This window comes from Chiloscyllium plagiosum, unplaced genomic scaffold (assembly GCF_037043375.1).
Source record: "Chiloscyllium plagiosum isolate Xiang-an unplaced genomic scaffold, Cpla_swu_hap1 HiC_scaffold_48, whole genome shotgun sequence".
In the NCBI taxonomy this organism is placed as follows: Eukaryota; Metazoa; Chordata; class Chondrichthyes; order Orectolobiformes; family Hemiscylliidae; genus Chiloscyllium; species Chiloscyllium plagiosum.
Genome location: NW_028270186.1, coordinates 12,560,099 through 12,579,370, shown reverse-complemented (window position 1 = coordinate 12,579,370; position 19,272 = coordinate 12,560,099). Strand labels below are relative to the sequence as shown.

The window sequence follows — 19,272 nt, the reverse complement described above, 5'->3', positions numbered from 1 at the left end:
TTGTATGTAGAATGTTTGCATTCCTTGCTTGAGATGTAATCATAACTGCTCCAGAAGTCAAATTGTTTCTTGTTCCAAATTACTTTCAATTCTACCAGCCTCTGAAGAGACTGTGCAGTTTATTTCCTGTTGTTTCACCAGTTCTGTGCTGCTGTGAAACAAAATCTTTAGTTGTACATGTCCTGCTCAATCAAAAATCCTGATGCTCATTGCTTAACAGAAAACCAATGGGTCTGAACTTTTTCTTACCCGTTTTCACACTTCTCCATGGTATTACTTCTTCCTATCTTTGTTAATGGTGTCCAAGGACTTACGATCTCTGTACCTGTGTACTTATACTCTACTAGATAGGAAAATGTATGAAATGGAGCATGCTGCTGTATACCCTCACCATTATATACTGTCTGTTAATAAATGTTGTATGAAATCCAAAGAACCCACATGAGAACATTTTCAATACAAAGCAGGAACTGACTTCTGGTGAGGAGTTTCTGATACTGCCAATACGTTTGAAGACACAGTCATTATTTGGCCAGATGAATCAACACAGTGAAAACAGAGAACCATAGGAAATATTGCTCACGTTTTAAAGTGGAAAATTAATGACAAAGCTGTACAGTGAAGGGTAAAGCAAACCATCAAATCAAGTGTGGCCAAAGGTCAGAGTCACTGTCCTTATTAATGAACATATGATTGTCACACTTCAAATAGATCTCGGTTGGATTAAATGAATACTTCAACTAAGAAAAAGAATCATTTTTATTTCACTATTGCGCTTTACACAGATTAAATAAAAGCCCTTTGTAATCCACAGGTGCATAATATCTTTACATCTCATAAGAAAAATCATAATTTTTGAAAAAAGTAAAACACTATTTTTAAAGGAGTGCAAATATTCAAGTGAAGTAAAGAGTTTTGTTACAATTAGATTGATGGATACCTGGGAGTGAATTCTAACCTCAAATCTGGTTTTGGTGAATAGAAGTAACCCCACCAACTAAACTTCAGTTGGTTCATCAAGGTTCTCTCAAATCTCTCAACTTTGAACTCACTTCTTGATTAAGTTACACAACTAAATGTGGCTTTAGACTGAAATGTATAAATAGGTAATCCACCTGAAAGAACATCAAACAGCTCCTGACTAATAGATTTTGTTTATTGCACCAAAAGTCACCAATATTATTACCTGGCTCACAGTAAGGTACAATATTCTATCCAGACCACACAAAAAAAGACAAATGGCTTTGAGCATATTTCAATCTGATGTATTTGTGTGAAATTGAAGTGAGATATGCTGGAAGACCTTTACAATGTAAGACCTTTACAATGCATTCCTCCACTCAGAAACTGAAAAATTCCAATGAATACCAATTCTAAATTGTGTAAATTGAGTTTTATCAGTGTAATGAAAATGTTTGAATGGAATTCATCTGTCAGTTGAATGTTTAATGAAAAGCCATAAGCTCATGTGCAGAGCACATTGAAACTAGAAAGTTAAAGTCTGCCTGCATCAAACATAATGCCCATATTTAATCGTAGAGTCTACTGTCACCACTCAAATCGAAGAGCAGCAAGAGATTCAAACTCATTCAAAGATACCCACTTTGAGTTAAAATCCAGTCCTTAACTTCAGAATCATACATTTAGATGCATGACTGGCAATGCTTCACTTGTTGGAATATTTTAGGATGTGTACTCGACTTTATTTCAAAAAGCATGGCAAAAAAAAAAACAGGGTTACATGGACCAGTGTTGTAATTAACCATTATCCAAGATTATTTTCATGATAAACAATGCATTCTTATGGGAATTTAAACAATAACCCTACACATAACAGCATCCCAAATCCAAGAAGAATTTAAACCTGTTTTTGTTGGAGACTACAAGATTATTTGCTTCAGAGAATAGATTACATATAAATAAAGAGAGCTTGAATCAGAAATGCAATTAAAAATTCTGCAAAATATCATAGCATAGTAAATCACATTTACCAAATTGTAAAATTAAGTTCCATTAAACATGTCATGTGCAATTTATCCAGGGGACAGATATTGTCCATGCAGGAAATGAATAAGATTTGTCCAAGTCTGTCCCCGTCATGTTTTACTGGGTAGACAGTCATTTTGGTTGCCATGTCCTTACAGCCATGTTTGAATTAATTCTGCTGTTATGTCTACCAGATAGCATTCACTACAATGTACAAGAGCTTGTCAAGAAGCCCTCTAGCACCAAATGCAAGTTATGTGCATTGTGCTACATGAGATTTCCATTAATATTTCACTTAGTAAAGGTATTGAAATGAACATTCAACACTGCAGCTGAAGTGTGTGGTTTCCTGAAGTACAAAACCAAACAATGACAATGAGTTGTCAGTGGTACCAAGGAGTAACTTTACAGCAGCTAGTTTAACACACAGCAATGTTGTACCACATGGTGGTCAGATACAACTTCACATCTGAAATTCATTGCCATGATGAGCACCCAGTGATTAAGGTTCTCTTTACAAAAAAAAAATCAATTCAGAGCAACTGTCACAGCTTTCATGCTGCAAAATACAAGGCAACACGAGCAGAGGTTGCCTCCCTCATCAAGTGTCAGAAGTTGCATTCAGGTGTAGAAACAAAATATCAAATAAAATGAAACTTGTTTTAAAGCGTTGATATTTCAAACTCAATTTAAAATTGGGACACATTTGAAGCAAGAGCTCAGATGTTTTCAAATTAGGTGCTTAATAAATTGTGAAGTCAAATAATGTTAATCTACTCTGCTGCAGGTATAATACGGGCTTCTGACTGGGCAACCAGCAGAGAAACATGAGTTCATCAGAGTGATCAAACAATATGAAGCACTTTCACCTTCTGCAGAAAACATCAGAAGCATGTTATTTAAACAAACAAGAGGGACAGAGCACACTGGTTACAAGATATTGTAATCTTCAAAACAGTAAAATTAATGACTTGTTAGTCGTGATTGTTTCTTCCCCTCCATTCTATTGCTTATCAAGTATCTGAAGAGAGTAACTGGGCATGTTTAAACAGCAGAATTTCTCCAATTGAATCAAATATTTCAAATATTTCAGAAAAAAAATTGTAAAAATGTAAGAGGTATTCAGTTGTAATTTCCTTCAAAGATTGGAAATGGCAGAAGATTTTCTTGAGAAAAATGAAACGTAAAATACAGAAGCATTATCTTTAACATGGATGAATTGGTAAAGGTGGTTGACACTCTAGTTGTGTGGAGGCAATATTGTAAATGAGTATACATAATTTAAATGTCTGCACAGAATCCTGTACAGTATCAAGTGTAACAGCATCTATATCCTTTGGGTCATTGGAACAGTCCTTGAAGGTGCTGGGCATGGCGGTGGTGGCCTGAAACAAAATAAAAACACTTTCAGGAGAAAAAGTATAAACGTCATTATACTCTTAATAATGTCTGTATGTTCGAAAAATTACATGATAGTAAGATGGATTGCAGCAATTCAAGAAGGTAGCTCACCACTATATTCTCAAGGACAACTAGCAACGGGCAATAAATACTGGCCATCCCACAAAATGAGTAAATTTTTAAAAAACCTAAGGGAACTGGAAACCCAGTGATTATAATTTTAATATCCTGTACTATCTGACAGTTCAGTATGAATTTATTGAAAAATGATAATATTGAAAAAAATTAGGTCCCGGAGGAAACCTACCTTCGTACATCATAAGTTTACTTGTTGCATTTGGTTACCATGGTGGTTAGTCACTAAAAGATAGTCACACAAAGCTGCCAGTGTTCTTTAACATAAGAACACAAGCTTATTAAACAAAAGAACAAGAAAACAAACCAAGCTTTAAAAAAATGACAGTTTAGAAGGATCTTAAGATAAACAACAAAACAAGTTTCAACCTGTTTCCCAGCAATATCCATATACAAACATTCAATCCCAGAGACATATCACTCCTGTCTCAATTACTTAATTTCTTACTTAACTATTCCCATTAGTTCATGTCTCTTGAACAAATGAGACATTTTTATGAATTAATTCTAGTTCAGCTGACCTGGACTTCTATTCAGTGATGATGGCCAAAGCCTCTCCTCAGTCCTGACAACTTATTGAGTACAGGAGTTGGGAGGTCATGTTGCTGCTGTACAGGACATTCGTTAGACCACTGTTGGAATATTGTGTGCAATTCTGGTCTCCTTCTGATCAGAAAGATGTTGTGAAACTTGAAAGACTTCAGAAAAGATTTACAAGGATGTTGGCAGGGTTGGAGGTTTGAGGTACAGGAGAGGCTGAGCAGGGTGGGGCTGTTTTCCCTGGAGCATCTGAGGCTGAGGGGTGATCTTATAGAGGTTTACAAAATTATGAGGGGCATGGATAGAATAAATAGACAAAGTCTTTTTCCTGGGTTGGGGAAGTCCAGAACCAGAGGGCATAGGTTTAGGATGAGAGGGGAAAGATATGAAAGAGACCTAAGGGGCAACATTTTCACACAGAGGGTGGTATGTGTGTGGAATGAGTTGCTAGAAGAAGTGGTGGAGGCTAGTACAATTGCAACATTTAAAAGGCATTAGAATGGGTATATGAATCGGAAGGGTTTGGAGGGATATGGGCCGGGTGCTGGCAGGTGGAACTAGATTGCGTTGGGATATCTGGTCGGCATGGACGAGTTGGACCGAAGGGTCTGTTTCCATGCTGTACATCTCTAAATAAACAGTCGAGGCATCCTGCGAGACAACTGACTGAATCAAATGCTGACTTGGAATTCATGTAATTAAGTCACTGTTCCAATGACTTGTTTATAGAACTGAAACCAGAATCCATCTGCCTATGATATCATCGAACATTTTTTTAGATACCGTTTCATTCAGAGTGGTAAAAAGAGATGCAATAGATTCTAGCTCATGGCATATAATGGAGATTTATGGTCAGTCAGGGGAGGCCCTCAAGCCTCTAGCCAGATGTCACTGCACCTCAAGTTTTTACCAGCTCAGACTTTTGGTGGATGCCAAAAAAAATTAGTTTCAAGAAAGGTAATAGAAGCTTAAACCAAAATAGTAAACATCTATCGATGTTGAGTGAGACGCTTCAAATTCAAGAATGACAGATTTACCAGAAGCAAAATGGCTCATTTAATGTTCAGCTGAATGGTCCAGACTCGACAATTAAGATCATGTGAAAGAAAAGTCAATCATCAATGAAATGAATTCCCCAGCAGTATCCAAATTTAACATTGTGGTTCAGGCTCAAAAATTGTTATTTATTTGGGTTGGGGACTACTCTTAACATTTAAGGGTAATGCTTTGGTCTTCTGGTGTTTCTTAATCAATCTCACTAATTTGTTCATCAGATAATGCAGCTGCTTAGTAAAAAATACCTTCTCTGTATGGGATAAAAAGGATATTGTCTCTTTTGGAAACAGAGGAGAAGAATTGACCAATAATTTTCACTACTTCATTAAACTTCAAGCCACAATACACGGGAAAGCAGTGTCATAGACAGCACAATATTTAAATTGGCAACAAAAGGAAAGAAAAATGTTCCCAGTTATTTCAGTGTTCTTTAATTGAAGAAAGTAAAACAATTTTCTCAATTCAACAGCATCTCTGCACACTTTGCAGCCTCATTTCACCTTTGTGACCACGATGCACACCCCCCCCCCCCCCCCCCCCCACCCCGCCCACTCAGCTGATGTCTGATCGGCAATACCCCATAAGTGGATTCAGGGATTTCAGGTGTAGGGATCAACCTCAAGTATTTTGTGCTTGTGAACATTAGCTTCAACCTGTATTTCTATCTTCAGAGATTGCAGCTTTATATGTAAAATACCAGATTTTGTAATAATGCAATTGTGATGGGCATTTGTAATTTCTTAATATTTGGTAACTTGGATTGTTGAGTAAATGTAATTGGGTTCTCAGTTCGGTGCAGAACTTTTTTTAAAAAAGGACTAGAAACTCAATTTTTGAGGACTGGATCGAAACAACATTTCCAAGGGATCATGTGATTTAAGCAAAATGGTTAGACAAGTTCCCGAGTGATGTTTTTGCAAAGTTGAGCTTTAATGACACGGGCATGAGTCTTCACAATGTTTGTAATCTGCAGTATAAATAGTCCTTCAGACAAAGGGCAGCACATTGGCTCAGTGGTTAGCACTGCTGCCTCACAATACCTGGGACCTGAGTTCGATTTCAGCCTCAGACGACTGTCTGTGTGGAGTTTGCACATTCTCTTCGTGTCTGCCTGAATTTCCTCCGGGTGCTCCAGTTTCCTCCGGGTACTCCAGTTTCCTCCCACAGTCCAAAAATGTGCAGGTTAGGTGGATTGGCAATGCTAAACTGCCCAAACTGTTCAGTCATATGTAGGTTAGATGCATTAATCATGGGAAATTGTAGAGGAAGAGTGTTGGGGAGTGGGTATGGGTGGGATATTCTTCAGATGGTCAGAGTAGACTTGTTGGGCCAAATATCCTGTTTCTACACTGTAGGAATTCTATGATGATTGAGTAAAGGAACTTGTTATGGACCAGGCCAGATCCCTCAAAACATAAAGAATGTAGCCCAGATCCTAATTTTGTTAGTTGTTTTAAGCAGGTGTAAAGTGGATATTCCAGGAGAAATGCCACTGGTCAAACCACTTCATTTTAAACAAAACAGGTTTTTATTTTGCAAGATTACTGAGTACGCACAAACAACAGAAAACAGAATACTGAATAACTTAACCTCTCCGAAAACCCAATCGATCATCCAAACTTAATGATGCTGTTCTAAATACTTGCAACAATCCCCATAAACACACCTTGGCACAAAAGGTAAAATCAAATACAGGTTTTACAGGATTGAAGTCAAGAGAGAGAGTACCAGCCTGGATCTGATTCTTTGGGTCCAACAGCTTTTCCACTCACTACTGCTAAAAACCAAAGCAAACCAGAGAAAAGCTGAGCTGGGAGAACTGGCCGCTCCCCTTTCATTGTACAAGTGTTTTTTTTAACTTGAAAGCCTCTGCCTGAGGCAGTATCTGTTAACTATTATCAAATTGGCCCGAAAACCTTTCAACACCAGACCTTTCAGAGTCTGTGTATTTACGACCTCTCTAAACAAAAAAAGCCAAGGACAGCATAACCTTGTTAAAGGAGCAGTTTTGCCACAAGCTGAAACCAGAAACTAGAAACTTGGCTTATGAGAAGTAATTGGTGTAAAATCTTTGAACTGATCTCACTTGATAACAGAATGTTTAAACAGTACACATAAAAATAAATCAAAAAAGTGTCACTTCATTCACTCTCTTAGTAATACTAAACCTGGACTACTATCCACAACATGAAAAACACCTGTATTTAAAACTTAAGAAACAGATGTATTCAAATGTTTGCATGTTTCCCTGATGTCTGAAAGTAGCACTGCTGTATTTATGAATTATTTTGCCTCATTGCTGAAATAGCCTTATCCATTATCAGTTTTCCTCATTCATATTTCTGAAATCTTGATGTGTTTAGAGATCAACTATAGCATTTCAAAGCAATAACTATGTACATAGATACTACAAATGTACTTCATTGGCTGTGAAAGGTTTTAAGGTCTGGAGTCAAGAAAAGTATATAAATGCAACTTTCTTCTTTCAGCATATTAAGTTATGGTGTAATAGCACAATTGACTATTGGAAACTGGGAGGTAAACAATAATTGTCAATAATGATCATGTGCAGTTCAAAATTGGGAATATAAATACCTTGCTGGTGATGGTCTAACAACATATGTTGGCACTGTGGTACTTGCTGTCTGAACAACCTGATTTAAAACAAAAAGGTACATAAGTTGCAGTTATGTTATTCAAAGCAGCATTGTATGTCCCGAAGTATTTTCCAGATAGTCAGTTTTATGTGCCAAAAATTGTAAACAAGGGTATTGTGAAATGTTCACTTATATTGCAAATCTTTTTAAACAACACAAAATGTGAAACTGAATCCAAAACAAATATCCACAAATCTGAATGCTAAGAACAAAGGCTTCCTTTCAATTGAGACATGATCACCACTTTTGGGTTGATTTGAAAGCCTCAGAATCTAAAAGGTATTGTCTTTTTTGATTGCATTTTTCCATCCTCTTAAGTAATGGTATCACGTACAACTGAACATATTTTCCTGCATTGTTTGTAATCATTCTTGTAATTGTGCAGAACCTGGCCAGGCACAACATATCCAGATACACAGTAATGATTTCTTAATCAACCTGCCCTCAAATTTACAAAAAAAAAAGCTGGGTTTGGTCTTGTGCAGATGGTCCCACCCAAGTGCAATACAAACTAACCTTCTGGACTGTGAATAAAACTATTCATTTAGTTTAACCCCGGGGTGATTTATGTCCTGTGCACTTCAACCCCTGACAAATGAGTTGGGGTTTTCATTTCCTATTTGAAATTGACTTCAGCAAGAATGGCATTTAACAGTCAATATGGAATGGACTGAATCCTACTGTTGCAGAGATGAAGGGGCAGTTACATATTATCTGGCCTGCAAAATATATTTTTCTTGATTATTCGCTCCCAACCCTCCTCCAAGTAGAATTGTGTTAATGATGTTCTTGTATATACCATCTAAAGCCTGGACACAGAGTTCCGTGGAGATTTACATCATTGGCAACCACAATCATTATTTCAATTATTTAGCCCATCAGTTGTGTCATGCAGTAATTTCTGGGGCTTATACACAACCTCTGTCTCTATGCTCTGTGAAACAATGAGGTTAATCCCTTCCTGATGAAATGCGCTGATAAATAACCAATTTCCTCAGTTCAGCTAGTAGGATTTTTGTTGCCCCTTAAAACTAAAGTGAGGGTCATTTGGTGCAGTAGTAGTGATCATATCTCTGGGCCAGCAGGACTGGGTACGTCCCATCTCAGATTGTGATGGCAATATCATGTCCACATGAGTTCATTTCACAAAAGACTAAAATAATGTTTCATGTGGACAGTTGGTGGCATGGATGTGAATTAAAGATTTGAACGTTATATCAATAATTCAATTTACCATTTCTCCAATAAAATCACTGGAAATTACTTTAGCTACTTGCTGGGAGATTTGTTGGTGTTTTATCACTTGTTACATTAAATTAACATTCTATTCTTGGATTAGGATTTACTGAGTTAAAGCATGGTTTGTGGGTGAAGCAATTCAATCCATTCAAAATATTCACCAAGGTGGTTCATGGAAATAAATGGGTTCATTGGTCAATTGCATCCAAGTCAACCTTTCTTTCTGCTGCTATTTCTGCTTACATTTCCCACAACTGTTGAGTTAAACAAATGGTATCCCCTCAGCCTTACTGTTAGTAGAATGAAATTATGGTTCTCAATCAACAAACAATGCATTCTTACAATGACACAGATGCTACTTTGTATCGGAAGTTGACTTTGGAAATGTATTGCAGCTATTTCAAATGCTGAGTAAGAATATATTTCAAGGCTTTTGTACAAAATACAAGCTATTTAAACAGAAGTCAGTTACCGTGCCCAGATCAAACCAGAATGAAAAAAAAATCAAAACACCTTTGCAAACTCACTAAAAAGATGATGCATCTACAGTCATGAACATTTTTGCTATTCATTGGCTTATAGTGGAAGAAAGAAGAATGAAGCCAGGATATGTTTTGAAAGCTGATGTCAGTTTTAGCAGTCAATCATCACACTAAATTGAAATGGCAATGGACATATTACCAAAATATGGCTGGATGAAGGCCAGTGCTCAAGCTTTTTAAAATTTGTTCATGGGATGAACATGTCATTGACTAGCCCAGCATTTATTTTCCATCCCTAACTGCCTGAAGGGCAGATAAGAGTTAACCAGATTGCTGTGGGTCTGGAGTTACGTGAAGGCCAGACCAGGTAAGGATGGCAGATTTTCCTTCCTGAAGAACATTAATGAACTGGATGGGTGTTTTACAAATCAACAGTGGTTACATGGTTTCCATAAAACCAGCATTTTATTCCATATTACAAGCAGTCCACGGGTTGCGAGCAAGTTCATTCCAAAATCAGTTCAGATGTCAATTTGTATGCAATTGAGACAACATAAAGCAGCAATTTCTAAATATAGGAAATATTCATATATCGGACATATAAAATTACACCCCTGTATGGGACAGTGCTCCTAAATATTAGCATTCATAAATTTCATCCACCGGCCACAGTGTGATTTGAACCCATGAACCTGAACCTGAACATTGAAGTCAGGTCTGAATTACTTGCCCAATTGCAGTACCATTACACCACCACCACCTAATTGAACACCATGAAATTGGTAGGAGCCCACAATGCATAATATGGCCAAGCATGTAAATGTGCAATTCAATGGCCTGACACTCTGCCTGTGTCAGAGCTGAAGTCCATTTACAGGCACAACTCTGGTATAATTTAGAAAAATGACAGAGTCCCATAGTCAATTGTGCACAAATCTTTTATCAGTAAACTTAACATTTCTACAGATATTAAGAAAAATTGTGGACTGAGAAAATATTCCTGCCTGGCGATAATGTGAACTAATTTGATAAAATTATTGCCTCTAATACATGTAGCTATGGTAAATGCCAAAACAAAATGTCTGGGATACAAAGAACATAAGACATAGGAGCAGAAATCAGGCCATTCAGCCCATTGAGTTTGTTCCACCATTCAATCATAGCTGATAAGATTCTCAACCCTATTTTCCTGCTTTCTCCATATAAACCTTTGGTCCCCTTAACAATCAAGAACCCATCTATCTCCATCTTAAATATACTCAATGACCTGGCTTCCACAGCCTTCTGTGGCAGCGAAATCCACAGATTCACTCCTCTCTGGCTGAAGACGTTTCTCCTTATCTCTGGAGGCAGGAAACATGTTTCCGCTGATGGGTGAGTGCCGAACCAGAGGACACAGCTTAAAAATACAGGGTAGACCATTTAGGACAGAGATGAAGAGAAACTTCTTCATCCAGAGAGTGATGGGTGTGTGGAATGCTCTGCCCCAGAATGCAGTGGAGGCCCAGTCTCTGCATTCATTTAAGAAAGAGTTGGATAGAGCTCTCAAGGATAGTGGAATCAAGGGTTATGGAGATAAGGCAGGAACAGGATACTGATTAAGGATGATCAGCCATGATCATATTGAATCGTGGTGCATGCTCGAAGGGCAGAATGGCCTGTCTATTGTCTTTGTTCTATTAACAGTCTTCCCTTCACTCTAAGGTTGTGCCCTCGGGTCCTTGTCTCTCCTACCAATGGAAATATCTTCCCGACATCCATTCTTTCCAGGCCATTCAATATTCTGTAAGTTTCAATTAAATCCCCCCTCATCCTTCTAAACTCCATTGAGTACAGACCCAGTGTCCTCAAAGGTTCCTCATTTGTTAAGCTGTTCATTCCTGAAACCATTCTTATGGAACTCCTCTGCACACGCTCCAGGGCCAGTACATCTTTCCCGAGATATGGGGCCCAAAAGATTATATGGTTTTTAGTATTTGTGGGTGTAAGTTTTCAAGTTGCCATCTCCTTCTGAAAACCGATATTACAAGTTATTAAAGCAAAGATTCAATCTGACAGTCATTATTACGAACCATGAAATTCTATTTAATGCTCAGTTTAGGAAATAAACAAGATTCAACTCTTGCAGTATAGACAGGAACATATCCAAATAGATTGACCTGCTGACATGGCTGTGAATTATGGAACAATTATGTCATAGCTAATCAGCGCTACAGCTCTCATTTATCAGCACGAGATCTATATCTCTTGATAGTTTGAAGGAATGATGTTGAAAGATGCTGAAGTCTGCTTTGCGAGCTCCAAACACCCAGAGCTCCAAGGGGGCTCTGGTGGAGAATTGTATTCCCTTGGTGTGAATCCTCTGTCAGAGCAAACAGTTTATCTGTGTCTACCCTATCAAAGTCTATTATCATTTTAAGCACACCAATGAAACCGATCCTTAATCTTGGAAACTTTGGAGGACACAACACATTTTTGGTTAACATGGCCTGATATTTTAAGCCTTTAAGTCCTAATAGTATTCTTGACTTGAAAAACTGCTCAATGCTTCCAAATAGAAAACCATTCTGCAGACATCATTTTTACACTGCATCAAATGTACTTACTCCAAAATCATGACAACAATTCTCATAACAAGTAATGCTGAAAAAAGACACGTTCTAACAAAGAGTCACTGGACACAATGTTAGCTCTATTTTTGTCTCCACAGATGGTTCCAGATCTGCTGAATTTCTCCAACATGTTTTGTGCCAGTAAATGCACAGGACCTGCAGTCATTTCAGGTTCTCCCCACTAGAGGGCAAAGTACACGTACACAGATTTTGCAAAGCAGAATGCAAAATACTGTTCAAGGATAAATCAGACAACAGAGTTTCGTTACCAGTGTTCCATTCAGCAGCAGTATATTCTGATATTTGAATAATACGATACATTCTTGGTCCCCAGCTGCTGAATGATCAGTTTGACCTTTGCTTTAAAACGAGATCAATTTAGGACAGATGATTGGCTGGGACAAGTTGGACTGAAGGGTCCATTTCTGTGCTATAGTACTCCATGACTTTATACAGTGAGAACATGGATAGACGTTGGTCACTTCACATTGGAGCAGACTTTACAACGAACAAGGCAAAATGCACCAGTGACCTCTTTCAATTCCAATGTTAAAGAAACATCCCGATCTGCCAGAAAATGTAGAGCTGGAAAGACACAGGAGGTCAGGCAACATCAGAAGAGCAGGACATTTTGGGTTGGGAACTTCATCAGTCCCCATTGCCCTCTCAATTGAGTATAAAGGTTCCATTGTACTATTTTCAAGGACAGAAGGGAAGTTCACCCTGTCAGCTGGCCAATACAGAGCCCTCGATCGACATCACTAAACAAGATAATGTGATCATGATCACATTTTGTTTGTTGAACATGGCCACACAGAAATTGGCTGTTGCATATCCTGACGTAATAAATGATGTAATTTTCAATGTACTCAGTTAACCATTGAGGACTTTGGGATGACCTGATGAGGTAAAGGCACTACCTCAATACAGTCTTTTTTTCAGGTCTCTTCTTATATGAAAATTTGAAGGTAGCAAAGGTCAAAAAGAAACAATAGATATTCAAGATGAAGGTCTGATAAATTACCATGAGTTTTATCACCACAACACTCACATTAAAAAATGCATCTCAATTATAAACTTGAATTGTTGCATAATTTCTCTCCTTTATGACCTTTCTCTAAAGACATTGGGAGAGATTTTCATTATGAGTGTCTGGAACAAAAGTGGTTACAGAGCAGAGAAAAATATCGAGTGACATAGGTGACACATAAATGATTAAATTTGTCTAATTATCCTCCCTATATTGCATCTAAATTATGTTTTAAGCCCAGCCACTCAAAATAATGAAATGACCCAGTAAACCTGAACTATGATGCAGATTCAGGAACAGTCAGCCCTTCATACATTAGCCCAATTTTCATTTCTCGTGCATGAGAGTAATCAGAATGTGAAATTCAAAACATGTACAAATTCATCATCATCTTACTGACTGACAGAACAGCACGAAGGGGCTGAAAGGTTTTACTTCTGCTCCTATGTCGTATGTTCAGACACGCTTTTACTAGCAGCTTATGCCCTCTTGTGATCATGAGCTACTCAATTACAAAATGTGATGCAGTCTGGACCACGTAAAGTAAAAATCCATGTTCGTATGAAATGGAAATGTTTCGGTGGTTCTTAATATTATGATTTAAGACTTGTCCATGAATGAAGCAAACCTCCCGACCAACAATTTGCTCATGGGACAAAATAGCAGATAAAATATTTAACTGCTAACAGAACAAACTCACCTGGAAATCATTGGTCAGACGACCAGCATTTTAAGACTTGCATGCCCAATGGGGTGTAACATGGGAGGCCATGTTCAAGACTGCAAGTCTGGCCCAGTTTTTTTCATACGTGCAAATTTTCCAACACCAAGTGGCCATCCTGTGCAAAAATCCAATTTTCCCTAAACTACAACAGATGCACTGAAATCAACCACATCAGTCTTATTTGCCACTCAAGCTGACACCAACCCATTCCGTACAGGCCAGGAATCAAATTTTCAGCCAAATGAGTCATTGGAAAAGTCATAATTATATCATTTCAAGTATAAGACTAACTTTAACAGGCATGTGTTGAAACATCAAGAAATGCAATTATCATCCTGAGGTATCTGCTGTTTTATCTGTGCAGATTATTTGTCTGTTGTGTGAAATCACAAGCACAAACCAAATGCATACTCTGAATAGGCTTTGATTGATGAAAACAATTCAATTTTTAAGTATAAATAAAAGAATGGAGAGGTTGAAAAGCATATTTTTCTGAAACAAACAGATTTAATATGTGGCTGTGAAAGCTGGAAAGAGAGTGCGTATGATAGTAAGATAGAATTCCTCTTGTGAGCCTCATTCTAAAGTTTTCCTTATCTTGCCAAAGTTCTTGGCTTTTACATTACTCTCTGGTCAAAACAATACCATATACATATGGCAAGAAGTATAATTACACACAAGAAGAAATATTGTGGCTGCAAAGATTAGTTCATTACTAGTTAGTAATTGCATATTGTTCACAAGAGATTAGAATCAGAGCTGTCCCCATAATTTGCCATGCTGCATGCAGAACCAGTATCACAGCTTTCTCACAAAGCACAAAGCTCTCTGGATGCATGTATCTTATTGGCACTTCTTGGTCATACAAATTACTTCAATATTTCCAAAGATCTAGTCACGATGAATTGAACAAAAATTGTAATAATGTTCAAGATTCAGTGTCACAACCAAGAAATAGGACATTACATCAATGAGAGATGTTTCACATTAAATGCACCTCACCATGTCCTTTAACATGAATAGTAGCTGAGTTTTAGTGTTTTTTTTGCCAGCTGATTTTGAAGCAGGCTTTCAATTGTGCAGAAATGCAAAGGAGCTTTGTGAATTGTATTTAAGAGAAATCACCATATTGCTTCCAGAACATTTCTTGACAGCAAAAACAGAACACCAACTCAAAGAAATGCTTATCCCTGAAGTTTCAGTAAGTTCAATTACCTGTTGACTTGTCAATAAGTTGACCTGGTGTGTTGAAAATAAAAAAAACATTACTGCTGTGTCTACAAGATGGGCCACCAAACCTAAATTTTGATGCTATGCTTTGGCAGAGGTTAGCTTTGCCTCATTCTCTTTACCCTTTCTGACACTTATAAATAGCAATGTTGATTAAATTCAGAAACTCCAATTTTGACAGTCTGTTTGTTGGAAGACTAATTCCTTGTGCCTGAAATATTAAGTCCATGAAGTTCCATATATTGGGCAACAGACTTCATTATACATGAAGACAGTGGGCATGGCAGAGGTGTCTAATTGGCAGAGACATTTCATCTGTCTTTTTAAAAGAGGAGGATGCTGCCCAGCTCATGATGACAAAGGAGTAAACTCTATCATTCGATGATTCAAAACGAACAAGTCTTGGACAAACTATCAGTACTTAAAGTTGACAAGCCACCTGAACTGGATGAGATGTATCCAAAGTTTCTGAAGCAAGTGAGTTAAAATTGCTAGGGTGCTGGCCATAATCTTTCAGACTTCCTTGGGCTTCGGGGAGGTGCCAGAGGATTGGAGGACTGCAACCATTACAGTTTATTGAAGAAAGTTTGGATGGATAATCCCAGCAACTTCAAGGGGGGACTTAAAGAGTCACAGAGGTCTAAAGCACAGAAATTGAACCCTCGGCCTATGCCGCCCAACTATTCTAATCCCGTTTTCTATCATTTGGGCCATAGCCTTGTATGTCCTGGCATCCCATGTGTACGTGGAAATACTTGTTAAATGTTATGAGGGTTTCTGCCTCTACCACCCTTACAGATCATGATTTCCACATTCCCACCATCCTCTAGGTGAATTAACAGGCACAATGATTTGGGATAGAATTAGAAGTCACATGGAAAACATTGGGTTGATTAAAAAGTGAAGATGTGTATATATTGGAAAGAGTGCAGGAAAATTGCAAGTGTAGTGGACAGTAAAGAAGATTACCTCAGAGTACAACTGGATCTTGATCAGATGGGCCAATGGACTGAGGAGTGGCAGATGGTGTTTAATTTAGATAAATGTGAGGTGCTGCATTTTGTAAAAGCTAATCAGAGCAGGACTTACACTTAATGATAAGGTCCTGGGGAGTGTTGCTGAACAAAAAGACCTTGGAGTGCAGGTTCATAGTTCTTTGAAACTTTGTCACACGTAGATAGGATAGTGAAGGCGGCTTTTGGTATGTTTCCTTTATTAGTCAGAGTTTTGAGTATAGGAGTTGGGGTGTCATGTTGCAGCTATACAGAACGTTGGCTAGGCCGCTTTTGGAATATTGTGCGCAATTCTGGTCTCCTTCCTATCAGAAGGATGTTGTTGAACTTGAAAGGGCTCAGGAAAGATTAACGAGGATGTTGCCAGGGTTGGAGGGTTTGAGCTATAGGGAGAGGCTGAATAGGCTGGAGCTGTTTTCCCTGGAGCATCAGAGGCTGAGGGGTGACCTTATCGAGGTTTATAAAATCATGAGGGGCACGGATAGGGTAAATAGACAAGGCCTTTTCCCTGGGGTGGGAGAGTCCAGAACTAGAGGGCATAGGTTTAGGGTGAGAGGGGAAAGATATAATAGGGACCAAAGGGGCAACTTTTTCACGCAGAGGGTGGTACTTGCATGGAATGAGCTGCCAGAGGAACTGGTGGAAGCTGGTATAATTACATCATTTAAAAGGCATCTGGATGGGTATATGAATAGGAAGGGTTTAGATGAATATGGACCAAGTGCTGCCAAATGGGACGAGATGAGATTAGGAGATCTGGTCAGCATGGACAAGTTGGACTGAAGGGTCTGTTTCTGTGCTGTACATTCTATGACTCTGTGAGAAAATGATTTACTTGAATGGTTCCAGGAATGAGAAACTTCAGTTATGAGAACAAATGGAATAAAGTTAGAATTGTTCTTCCTGGAGAGAAACCATGAGTGGGCTGGATAGAGTGGTTAGGGAGAAGCTCTTTTCTCCTATAAAAGAATAAAAAATGAGAGAATATTGATTTAAAGTGATGTGCAAAAGAAGCAAGAGTGATGTGAGAAAAAGTTCTTTCATTCAGCAAATAGCTAATGAAGAGAATGGACTACCTGAAAGTGTGGTGGAGAAAGGTTCAACTGAGGCTTTAAGAGGGCATTGGACGATTATTGAGATGGAGATAGTGTGTAAGGATGTGGCAAGAAAGCAAGAGACTGGCACTCAGGAAGGATGCTCATTTGAAGAGCCATGCAGGCACAATGACCTAAAGGGCCTCCTTCTACCCCATCACAATTCTATGACTCTGTAATTGTAATTAAAGCTTGAAGCAGACACTAAGTTCCTTACTTGGAAGTGCTAAGGCCTGATGCTCACTTAATGGATGAATAAATTATATCTCCATCTTTTGTACGCAATGCAAGGGCTGGTACATCTGACGAAAATCACAGATGATTACTGCCCACTATTTTGGGATTTTCAAAACATGTATAAGCAGGTGCTATGTGATGAAATTTAATGTTGAAATATTATACAGTTTGTCTCGGATGGTAAATATTTCCGAAGAGCTGAAACAATTCATGGTGCAGTGGCACCCAAGGCCTGAGTGATTCAAGAAGGCACTGCACCACCACCTTCTCAAGGGCAAACAAGTAAAATGAATGTTAACTGAAATGTTCACATCCTAAGAATGACTAATAACAAGAAAAATCCAAAACGAATCATTGTCATAAAACTGAAAAAATAACAGATGGAGGGGTACAATCCATTGCCTGTCAGAATCAACTCCATGTACAGTCTAAAGTCAATCTTTAGTTCAGGTGCTAACTGGTCTGTTGCCTGCCCCGGTGCCAGGGTGTGGGACATCTATGACCGGCTTGAAAGGATACTGGAGAGGGAAGGGGAGGATCCAGTTGTTGTAGTCCACATCAGGACAAACAACATAATCAAGGCTAGGAAAGAAGACCTGTTTTGGCATTATCAGGAACTAGGAATCAAATTAAAGAACAGGTCCTCAAGGGTTATAATGTCCAGATTACTGCTCGAGCCAAATGCAAATGGGCATAAGGATGTGAGAATAAGGGAAGTAAACATGTAGCTAAAAGAGTGGTACGAGAAAGAGGATTTCCTTTTCACGGGGCACTGGTATCAGTATTGGAACAGGAGAGATCTGTAACATTAGGACAGCCTCTACCTGAAGTAAGCTGGGACCAGTGTTCGAGTGAAAAGAGTAAATAGGGTGGTCAACAGGACTTTAAACTTGGAAGTCGCACGGGGATCGCGGATTGGGGTCGGGGGTGCTGGTCTTGGTGGTGAAGCTCCAAGACGTTTAATGTATAATGACCAATGGGAAGCAGAGCTGCAAGTTAATATCTGTGGAAGTTTATTTAACTGCATTGAAAAATATGAAAAGGAAGGATAACTCAGAAGAGATTATTAAAGTCTCCAGCACACAAAATAGTACAGTGTTTTCGAAAGGGTTAGGAATTAAACTTCAACTACACTGGATAAACGAATAACAATGAGAAGGGGGATGGTCAATACAGGACTTAAAGTCTGAGTAAAGCCTGAATATTTGAATGCACACAGTATATGAAATAAAGTAAATGAGCTTGTGGTGCAGATTGAAATTGGTAGGTATGATGTGGTGGGTATCATGGAGATGCAGCTGCAAGAGGATCAGGGCTGGGAGCTAAACATCCTAATTGAAAATACAGGCAGGTGGGCAGAGGAGGTGGGATTGCCTTGTTAGTAAAAAACTAAATTAAATCAATAGCAATAAACGAAATAGAGTCAGACAATGTAGAATCTGTGTGGGTAGAGTTGAGGAACTGCAAACATAAGAAATCCATAATGGGAGTTATCTACAAACCTCCAAACAGGAGTCAGGATTTAGGGCGTAAGATACACCAAGAGATAGAAAAGGCATGTAAGAAAGGCAAGGTCACAGTGAGCATGGGGGATTCCAATATGCAGGTGCACTGAGAAAACCAGGTCAGGAGTGGATCCCAAGAAAAGAAATGTGTGGAATGTCTAAGAGATAGCTTTTTGGAGCAGCTTGTGGTGGAGCTCACAAGGGAACAGACAATTCTGGATTTACTGTTGTGCAATGAGGCAGACTTGATAAGGGAGCTTAAGATGAAGGGACCCTGAGGAAGCAGTGACCATAATATGATAGAATTTACTCTGCAGTTGAAGAGGGAGAA

At 38.5% G+C, this 19,272-nt stretch overlaps 1 protein-coding gene across 3 annotated transcripts in view; it reads right to left on the bottom strand.

Annotated features, from left to right (window-relative positions):
- Positions 1-741: 741 nt before the first annotated feature.
- Positions 742-19,272, bottom strand: part of LOC122543129 (disintegrin and metalloproteinase domain-containing protein 9-like) — a 129,931-nt gene continuing 111,400 nt past the window's right edge. The window contains exons 21-23 of one of the 3 annotated variants that reach the window (XM_043681470.2): positions 15,078-15,101; positions 7,714-7,772; positions 742-3,371 (exon numbers count right to left, since the gene is read on the bottom strand). In XM_043681470.2, coding sequence (XP_043537405.2) covers positions 3,314-3,371; positions 7,714-7,772; positions 15,078-15,101 — 141 coding nt within the window. In that variant the 3' untranslated portion in view covers positions 742-3,313. The remainder of the gene's footprint in view (positions 3,372-7,713; positions 7,773-15,077; positions 15,102-19,272) is intronic. The other 2 variants (XM_043681471.2, XM_087984384.1) reach the window with 2 other exon arrangements.